This window comes from Alosa sapidissima, chromosome 1 (genome assembly GCF_018492685.1).
Source record: "Alosa sapidissima isolate fAloSap1 chromosome 1, fAloSap1.pri, whole genome shotgun sequence".
Classification (NCBI taxonomy): Eukaryota; Metazoa; Chordata; class Actinopteri; order Clupeiformes; family Clupeidae; genus Alosa; species Alosa sapidissima.
This window is the reverse complement of record NC_055957.1, coordinates 44,538,543-44,549,538: the sequence shown is the minus strand read 5'-3', so window position 1 is coordinate 44,549,538 and position 10,996 is coordinate 44,538,543. Positions and strand designations below refer to the sequence as shown.

The following is a 10,996-nucleotide window of genomic DNA, read 5'->3' as shown; positions in this document are numbered from 1 at the left end:
TTCTGAAGAGTTCTGAAGAGGCAAGATGATGCAGTCATGTCTGAAGTCAGGCAATGACTACCACAGACTGTGGCCCCCACTTTCCACACTTTCCACACACATATATACACACACACACACATACACACACACACACATACACACACACACACACACACACATACACAAACACACACTCACACACACACACACACGCACACATACACAAACACACACACACATACACACACACACACACACACACACACACGCACACATACACAAACACACATACACAAACACACATACACAAACACACACTCACACACACACACACACACACACGCACACGCACACGCACACATACACAAACACACACTCACACACACACACACACACACACACTCCATCAAGCTCGGGGCTGCAAGCACTAAAGTGTCAGGGTGGTGATGATGTCACGGAGTCAATTGCCATGCTCCTTTAAAGGGGGTTCAAAAGCGGGTTTAAAACTTCTGAAGGGGGGGGGGGGGGGTGGAACGGGTGGTGGTGGTGGGTGGGGAAGAGGGTGGGATTCAACTGACCTTGGCATGGATTCTTCTTCTTCTTCTCCTCCTTGAAAAAAAGAAACGTCAAAAAGGGAGAAAAAAGAAACAAAGGACCCTTTTGTGGACTAATTAGGACGGCGGAGAAGGACCTTGACTGCAAGATCTTTTCACATTTTCCACATCATTTCTGTGGGAAAATATTTCATTGATTTCCGGGAGAGGAATTGACGAGGGCTGAGCTGAAAACGGGGCTCGGTGCAGGATTAGATTCAGCAGGGGTGTGTGAGGACCCCCCCCCCCCCAACACACACACACAATGAAAGGCCTCGATCTCATGCCCATCTTGGCAACTCTTTTCTCACAGATCTCCACTTTCCTCTCTCACTGCTTTATATCTCATTTTTACTGTACATTGTACTCTCCATCAAGGATTCCATTCCCAGTGCAAACCTGTTCACACAATAACTGCTGAGTATGAGGATAAACACAGGACATAGTATGACTCAAGTATAAAGTACAGTATACACATCTTTAGTTCTACATCTTGACACATTGGTTTAGATCTTGAGATGCTGGTTCCCCAATGTTAGGGTCCCTATGGCACTGTTCAGTAGATTAAATTCAGATGACCTAGATTCACATTTGCAGACTCTACTGTATAGTTCTTAGACAATCACTGGGCAATTAAACTGTGACTTTTCTCTCATGCTGTGGAACCAAACAAACATATTAAGCAACAATCAATACCATTCAGCATGGAAATCTATTGATTACATATGTGTGCCAACATCAGCAATATCTTCAGAGCTAGCCAAGAAGACCCATTACTTTAATTTAAGTACAGCACTTCTTTGCCATTCTTTTTTAGTCCAAAATGGAGGCTGTGTCTGGCACTGCAGGAGGGATGCCAGAATCTGTCATGCAGGTCTCTTTGGCTGTTTTTTAATCCATTTTCCCACTGAATGACAAATGACAGGCTCCTGTGTGCCAGCCAACACCACCACCACCACCACCACTTTCCCCTGGGGGAAGCCAGAATGGTGGGACCAAATGCCACCCCCCCCCCGTCATCTTACACTGGCGCTAAATTACCATACGTCCCTGCAGGTGCCCATGTCTCCCATGAAACGATTATTCCTACCTCGCCAAAGATTGCTTTGGGTAATTATATGTATCGTAATTAAATTTAATGAACTCCACAGAGAACCCAGATCTGATTCAACGTAGAGTTTAGAGGGTTTTATTCCCTCCCTCCCACACACACACACACAGTCTTGAAGAGAAGTCACCTCTCTGTCCGCCATTATAGGTGAGGTAATTTAAATTCCACACAAGTCACACAGGTTCAAATTGAGTGAATGAGAGGCAAAAACTACTTTCATTCCATTAAGAGACTCAAAAAAGCACTCCATAGACTTGGTACCAAGCATAAGTGTATCATAGGGTGAAAATGATATTACGCTGCCACCAAAACAAGATTCTCACGCTGATGAATCCTTTACAAGGACACAGGAAAATATACATTTACTGTCACACAGTATCACTTGACACACCAAGTGGGAGGGAATAATAAAACACACAAACAAACAAACAAACAAACAAACACTACAAACCGGGGCCATGTGAAAGGGTCGCCTATGAGCAATGTAGGGTTGATTAAAGGGAAAGAAAATTATACATAATTATTTTTTTTTTCACACAGAGTTCTGAGATTGCTGTTCCTTAGCTGTGTTGATTAAATATGCCACAGCATGAAGCAGACAATGCATTTTAAAACTGTTGTGGGTATACAACAGCGCGCACGCACACACACACACACACACACACACACACACACACACACGCCACTTGGACATAATGAATCCAAATACACTTATTGCAGCAGATCCTCGTTCATCCTCGTTCATCTTCTGAAGTCTGAACCCCTCCTCAGACCATCCCATATAACTATTTATGTCCCCTTAATGGTGTATCAACAAGGTCTTTGCTTGGCATTCACACAGATTCTTACTGCACGACCATAGAAGGACAATTGCCTACCATGTTTTCAAACAAGTAATTTCAGTGCATGTCCATATTATATTGTTATACCACTTGTATTATTGAGCCGTTTGTTCTATAAGGAGATTATAACAGGGAAATTAGAGTTGTTGTTTTTTCAGCTTCATTCTGATCAAAGTATGTTGTAAAATTTTAAGCGGATTCAAACATAGCATTTCAGCACATCCCTCATCACACATTAAAGTTAGTTGCCAAACCTTAGCACATGTACTGTATTTTAAAGTGCTTAGTTTGAGTAGGAGTAGCCTACTAGTAGTACCTGTAAAATGTCTTTGCTTCTTCTTACATTTCAATAAACCATCACTGTATAAAAATAAAGTGTTGCAATACACATATCATGCTGGGTAACTATCCTTATCTGCAGGAGATTGTGTTGTGAATATTTATTGCAGTGATCTCTTAATGGCATGTCATGAATACATGCAGTACACTGACATCTCTAATTTTAATATTCCATCTCTCATTTACTCTGTGCCTACAGATGCGCTCTCAAGTGATGCATTCCTCCTCATGCTTTGTGCATACATTTCCTCTACTTTAATTACATCAATTAAGATAACATATCAATTAAAACAAAAGCTTTTGGAAAGTGAATCACGGGGAGAATTGCCCCTATAAATAGCTATTAAAAATGGATAATTGACAATTACAGCACTTGTGGGGGCGCAATTAAGCTATCACTGTGACCTTGCTGTGGTCTTTTCCATTAAGATCCTCTTTCCTGAGTAATGGTGTGTCATATGGAATGAAACAGGTAATCCAGCCAGCTAATAAAATCAAGGCGCGACAGAGGCAAACCTAGCCCTGCAATTGGATGTTTTTTGGGAGTCAGGTTGCTGTGGGAGGCTGGGGAGAGACACATGCATGATGAGAGATAAACAACGTTAGCTTTAAATATGTTTGTCATGTACCAACATAGACTCTATATTCAGTTTCAGAACAAAAGGTGTGCAGAAATAAAAGAAAACTCTTGCAGCAGCTGTAACTTTTTTGGAGAAACTCTAGAAAAGCTGCACATTTGCTGGCAGTTCTTAGCCAGTCATGTCGCGAGCTCTATTGATATTGAGGCGGGTATTCCTGTGTGTCAATTATGGTCCAGTCAGCCATTAAAGGGAGAGCTGTGAAAGTCAGCCATCTTGCCACGGCTTGCACGTCAGCTCATTACCTCTCGTCATTATACTCTAATGCTCTCTCCTCCGAGAGGGACACACACACACACACACACACACACACGCTGCCAGGACAGAACAGTGGCAGACACTCTAATCCAGTGGTCCTCAAAGTACGGCCCGCGGGCCGGATACGGCCCCCCAAAACATGTCCGTAGTATATAGCATCCGGCCCGCACGGGAGTACAACATCGTCAAACTAAAACCTCCGCAATTTCCCCCATTTATACTTTGGGGCAGCCGTGGCCTACTGGTTCGGACCTGTAACCGGAGGGTTGCCGGTTCGAACCCCGACCAGTAGGCATGGCTGAAGTGCCCTTGAGCAAGGCACCTAACCCCTCACTGCTCCCCGAGCGCCGCTGTTGATGCAGGCAGCTCACTGCGCCGGGATTAGTGTGTGTTTCACCTCACTGTGTGTACACTGTGTGCTGTGTGTGTTTCACTAATTCACAGATTGGGATAAATGCAGAGACCAAATTTCCCTCACGGGATCAAAAAAGTATATATACTTATACTTATACATTCATTCTCTATGGCGAGTCTTAACAGTACACATGTAATACTCATTTTGTCCACCGGTGGTTGTTTTGGCGCTGTTTTGCGTTTGCCATCAAACACTGTAAGAGGCCTATGCTGACTGCATCAGTGCTCAAAGTATTTTAAAAGTTTATCAATTAATTGTTAATAACTAACTAACTTCTATTCAAGTCATATTTCTGGGACTTTCTGGGATAATTATTTCTATTTTTTATTCACTCGTTCAAATGTTCATACAAAGAGTTCACAAAGTTCTCATCAGGTGACTGAAAGTTAGAATGGTGGTCATTTCAGACCACTTCAGCACTTCATAAAATTCTCATAGTTTGAGAACTTTAAATTATTTGTAGGATATTCACAACTTGAGCTGTGTATGCAAAGACACAGAATTCAGAGTTCACACATTTTTTAATAAAATATACTTTTGGGACTCCCTGCTAATACTAAAACGGGAATGCAAACGTTTTTTTTATTAGTATTATTTAATTTTGCAATAGCCTATGATTAAATGTAATAGAATATTCAACTAAGGTAGACTGCTGTTGTTCACAGCACTAAGCTATTTGATATAGAACTACTCCAAGTCTCTGGCCCTCTCTTGGAGCCAGGCATAGTGAGCTGGCCCTCGGAAGAAAAAGTTTGGGGACCAGTGCTCTAATCCAAGTCAGACACTTACCAGAGCCCAATGCTGTAGCAAAGGGGGAGAAGGACAAGTATAGTATACAGTATGTGTTGTGTGTGTGTGTGTGTTTGTGTTTGGGAAGGGGGGAGAGGGTTGGAGTTAGTGGAGTGATGGTTAGACTTCTTAATATCCGTCGGTTTGTCTAAATATTGTCAATTTTCAGCACGCTGCCTTTTGAGTGATTTCCTTCCAAAAGTTCATATGCATTCAAAGTGACAGGTAATTTATTTAGAGCTGATGGCTTTGAAGCGCCGAGCTGCACTGCACCACTCCGCTCTGCGCCGCTCGTCTCCCTCTCACCGCGCCGCTGTCTGACGACGGCCGCTGATGACTCGTGAGACGACAGGTGCTTATTCCACCCAGAGCGGCGCCGGCGCCAGCGGCAGCAGCAGGCGTTACTGTACCGGCCGTTTTTATTCACTCCACTGACAACCCTGCTACATTATTAATCCACATCCTTCGAGCAAACGCCAAATAGCTCCCACTTCCACACCAACCACCACAACAACAAGAAGAAAGAGAAGGTGAGCGAGAGAGAGACAGGAGAAGAAAAGGAGAAAGTAATCGCTGTAAGAAGTTATATATCACGACAGGGGTGAAAGCTCTCCGAGTTTTTCCAAGGGATTTTATTGAGTGCATGTTTTTTTTTTAATACAATATTTCTCAGAAAGTTACAGATACAAACTCTGACATACTCATCACAATAAACAAGTGTAACTATACAGAAAGACACAAAGTGGGGGTTGGGCTGAGTTGGGGTAGACTGGGTGGGGGTGTTCTGGTTCTTCATTTGGTAGGTATTGTACAGTGAGTTTGTCCATGCCATGCTTTAAGTGTCTACTTCCTCTCTCTCTTTCTCTACTTCTCTCAATCTTTCTCTCCCTCTCTCAGTGATTTTTCTGTGACTAAAAATACAAGTATATTCCAACGTCTGGAACACACAAGAAATACACTTACAGTACATACACTCACACACTAGAGGTTCAGATTAGCATGTTAGCTTGATGTCTGTATTGCTCCACAGACAATGATCTGACACACTGCGGGGCCTAAAGTGAGGGACCCCCACCCTCAGATCTCACCGTCTGATGTCATCCTGCAAAGGCCAGTGTGCTTCAGGCATAGATGGGTGAAAATTAGAGTGGAATCAATATGGTCCATTACCCCATAGTGAGATAAATGGCCTGAGTAGGCTACTGAAAGAACTCCCTGTTACACCGCAAAAAGTGGCAGAAGAAAACAGAAGAGGAGAAAATGGACAGATCCATGATATTATCAGGGAAGAAGAAAAATGGAGGATAGCGTTTGATGTAGTAATGACAATCTCGCCATGCGCACCCCAAAAAATCATATGTACCGACATACACGTTTAAATATAAATTATACATTTTATGTTTTTCATTAAGCTGTCATATCAGCTGCTCCTTCCCCGCCCTAACAACCCATTCACACAAAATGCACGCCATGAATCAGCTCGCTTGGGGTTTGACGGTCACCCCCGATTGCTAGTTTTGTGTGAACTTGTTTGAAGTCGTTCCCTGTAGGGTCAGTCAGAACCGAGTGGAACAGTCCTTTGGGTCCTGGACGGGCTTGTGTGAGAGTGCTCCCCGAGACGTGTCACTCACTCATTGTGTCAGATGCTCATTAAAATCTGGGGGTTGAGCAGACAGCCAGGAAAACCCACCGGGTCTGTCAGTTCTTCCATTCACACCCTCCTCTCATCTTCTTTGTTCTCTCTATTCCTCCCTCCCTCCCTCCCTCCCTCCCTCCCTCTCTCCCTTCTCTCTCTCCCTTGTCCCTCGCTCTGCGTCTGTGCTGACAGTTCTCAGCCCTCTCGCTCTTCATTACAACACAGACTCTTCCATCTGTGTGTGTGTGTGTGTGTGTGTGTATCTGGGGGGATGGTAGAACATCCGTCACTCATGGCTGGTGTGTCACATGTGTGAAGGGGTGGGGGTGAGAGGGAGATGCAGCAGGTAGCAAAGACCACCACCCCCACACACCACTCCACTCCCTCATGCACTTGCTCCCATCCCCAACCATCACCAGCACCCCCCCACCACCACCACCACCACCACCTCCACCTCTCAACCAGGGAAGGGCTGGCCATTCTTTAGCTGCGCTAATGCAGGCGGAGATATAGAGACAGCTTGGCTACGCAGACACCACTGAATGAATGATCTGGATCTCTTCCAGTGCCACAGGTGAGGGTGAAAACACTCAATAATCTACTAATGGCCTGTCATCAGTCTCTCGCCTCGGGGCACAAAGGTGGACATCTCCATCTTACACCCCCAGGAGCGTGGAAAAAAAAAACGAAAAATATTAATAGAAAACAGCAAAAACTGTTGGCACAGAAATTGAAGGTGGAGGACGTGTAGGTTGGCTAAAGGAATGAGTAGGCTGCTGTGTGAGGATATCAAAAAACCACACCCACCCATAGTGCTTGTTAACACATCCTTAGCACTCTCTTCCTCTATCGTTTTACTTCTCTCACAATCGCAAACATTCTCCCTGAGTCCCATTAACTCCTAGACAACTTCAGCGCCTGACACCATCTATTACAGAGGGATATATATAGTATTTGGATGATGGACCCAAGTGAGCACAGTGAATTTAAGACCTCTCATTCCCTTTGACACGGCAAACTAGCTCACCATGGCAACAGTGGGGGAAAGCACTTAGTCACTCCTGTCCCAAGCGACACAACCAGAACGACCAGATTGGACCGGACCAGGCCAGCAGAGAGAGAGAGAGAGAGAGAGAGAGAGAGCTCTTTATAACTGCTAAAGTGAGTGCGCTCATTGGGATGGCATTGGGCGTCTGGCAGAGCTATGCCCAGATGTTCCTCTCCTCTCGTGCAGACGTTAGTGTGCGTGTGCGTGTGTGTGTGTGTGTGTGTGTGTGTGTGTTTGTGTTTGCGTTTGCGGCTCCGCTCGGGGCTGTGCTCATCTGAGCCTCTGCATTAGCCAAAACGTGTTCACTATAATGTCACTGGAACTGAGGGTAACCTACCATGACAGGTAATTTTTCTGCATTAAAAAGCAAGGTGTGCACTTCCTGACGCTGAATAACACTGACCATTTTGCTGTTTTAACCCCTTCTCTCCAGTTTAACCAGCATCTGACACCAAAAGATTTTTTTTTTGTAAACATTTTTTTTCCAGACATTTAGTGTTGACCCTGTAGGACGAACATTATTACAGTATATTAACAGTGCAACAACATCAACGTGTAGTTACGTACGTACCAGAGCGTTTGGGGCAGCATTGGCCTGACACTCCCCACTGTTCTCAATACTTCCAAGCACTTCGACATTAAACAAGAGAGAAAGCACTAAAAAGAATACGGTTCTGTACAAGCGAGTGTCAGCCAGCGAAGCACAGCATGAAGAACACCCACAATAAGCACCTAGACAGATATATACCAACTCCAAACCAGGCCAGATCAGGGCCACATCAGGGCCACATCAGAGCCAGATCAGAGTCAGAACAAGGCCAGAGTCACTATCTAGGCAGGGGTCATTAAACATAATCTTTTTTTTCTCCCCTACACAATTCTACAGACTTCTATATCAGCTTTGTACAATGTTGACTAGGAGCCACCACAGTCTGTCCAAGATTTGTCCATGAGTTCTTTCACACTGACTGATGCAAGTCTACAAGGACTTCTGCTTCGTCTCCAGTCGTTGGCTTGCATCTCTAATGTCCATTTTAGTAATCGTAATGTCCATTTTACTCCAGTCAACATGTCTTTGCCCAAAAATGCAAGCAGAGACAGTATGTACATATATATTCATTACATGTCACCTTCAATATGAAGATTTATTTCTGAAGATATATTCATATTTATTCAGAGATATACACACATATTTATATACTGTATATCCCACCCACCCCCTAAAATTGACTAAAATCTGGATGTGGACTTTTGAAGAGTCCTTTGGCAAAGCCCACAATCCTTCGACTAGACAGGTAGTGTAAGAGTGAAAGGGAAAGACTGAAGAGGTATCTGTCTTTTTTTGTACAAATGGACAAACATGAAGCTTTCCTTGTTGCATCATATTTCTTTGATGCTGCCCAAAAAACAACCCATTAAGAGTATCAGGAGCAAATAAAGACTAAAGGGGAGCTCAAAAAATCAGCACTTCCTCTCCTCTCCTCTCTCCTCCTGTCGATGATCAGCCTGCACACATCCCTCCTGGCTGTGGACAACCCTATGGTGTTTGATGCTCCTGATGTTTGTGTTTTCAGTCTGTCCCTGGCTGGGTTGGGGACAGATGCGAGGCTGGTTGGCCCACTGGCGAGGCTGGCCGGCTGGCTGGCTAGCTGAAAGCACAGCCGCCCCTTGTGTTTGGAGTGTGTTGTTTCCAGCGGGTCATCGTCCCATTGAGATGAAAGGGCTCCTCTCCTCTCCTCTCTCTTTCTCTCTCTCCCCCTATCCTCTCCTCTCTCTCTCTCTCTCTCTCTTTCTTCAGGATGTGTGGCGGTTCGGCTCCTCAGATTAAGATGATAGTCTCCACCCTGGCGTGCTCAGGTGAAAGGTCAGGGGTCGCGCGCGGGCGACTCCGGCGGACGCTCCCGGTCCTGCTCCCGGTCCCCATGCCCATTGTCCCCGTCCTCGACCCTGACCCTGTCCCGATGGCGTCGCCGGGTGTCTGCTGTAGTCATGCCAGGGCAGTGGGTGACGGGCTGCCCTGCAGCGTCATGGACTGGATGGTGCTGAGGATCTTCTTCTGGTGGCCGGCCAGCGTAACGCCTATCCTCAGCAGGTCCCTGCAGCAAGGGCAGAGCACAACAACACCATGCACGGCCTGAGCTTAACACATGCATAAAGGTGTATGCACAGGGTGGTGTGTGTGTGTGTGTGTGTGTGTGTGTGTGTGTGTGTGTGTGTGTGTGTGTGTGTGTGTGTGTGTGTGTGTGTGTGTGTGTGTGTGTGTGTGTGTGTGTGTGTGTGTATGATGCGCTACCCAGTTAATATGGAAATAATGCATAAGCACAATCACATAATGCACAAACAGCTGTAACTTTATGTGCACACACGGCACAGATTCAACAGAGAAGCGGAAAAAAAACTCTTTATGCCAAATGGGCCCTTTGATAAACAAGGCCCCCCCCCTTCCCCAACACCTGGAGCCTGTATTCATGTGCTAATCAACAGAATCAACAGGCATATTCAAACACACACCAAACATCCCCAAAAATGAAGGCAATTTTTATTTTTACTGTATTTTTATTGGTGTGAGTGTGTGTGTGTGTGTGTGTGTGTGTGTGTGTGTGCGTGTGTTTGTTTGTGTGTGTGTGTGCACGTGTGTGTGTGTGTGAGGAGGGATGTCACAAAGCATCCATAAGAGACTAGAGCAAACACATATTTAATTAACTCTCAGGAGCTCAAGAACGACTAACACTTTTGTTTTTGTTTTTTTCTCCCTCCAAACTGACGATTAAATTCGCACTGCTAGCCTCTATAAACAGATAAGAGGACGTCGGCGGAGAAGACCTTGGCGGAGAAGACCTTGGCGGCTAGCCGCCCACTCCCCAACTGACTGAAGCAGGGGCAAGGCGCTTTGGCGCATTAGCACATGAAAGCGCAGAGAGTGTGCGAGTCTGTGTTTGAGCAAAGGATTATAACCTGGCTACTAATTAACAGCGGATCACACATCTTATCAGGCACCAGTCTTTGTTCATGCCCGTGTTCGGAACGCATGCATGTGAGTGCATTACATCAAAGGTGGGAAAGACAGAGATAGAGAGAGAGAGAGACCAAGAAGTAGGAGACCACAGAGATAGCGAGAGAAAGTAAAAAAGAGAGGAACCATAAGAAGGAAGGCTGGGAGATAAATAGAGAGGAAGAGATAGAGTAAGTGAAAAAAAAAACAGAGACCAGGAGAGGGAAGAGCAGAGAGATGGATAGAGAGAAAGAGAGAAAAAGTGTGTGAGAGAGGGAGACCAAGAGGGGTGCAGTGTGAGAAAGTAAAATATTGTTCAAATCAGAGAGAGGAAGACAGAGAGAGAGAGAGAG

The 10,996-nt window shown here is 45.1% G+C and overlaps 1 protein-coding gene across 2 annotated transcripts in view; it reads right to left on the bottom strand.

The window, feature by feature from the left end:
• Positions 1-5,581: 5,581 nt before the first annotated feature.
• LOC121715815 (ephrin type-B receptor 1) overlaps positions 5,582-10,996 on the bottom strand; it is a 186,256-nt gene continuing 180,841 nt past the window's right edge. For both annotated transcript variants that reach the window (XM_042101777.1, XM_042101788.1), the window contains exon 16: positions 5,582-9,747. In XM_042101777.1, the coding sequence (XP_041957711.1) occupies positions 9,639-9,747 (109 nt within the window). In that variant the 3' untranslated portion in view covers positions 5,582-9,638. The remainder of the gene's footprint in view (positions 9,748-10,996) is intronic.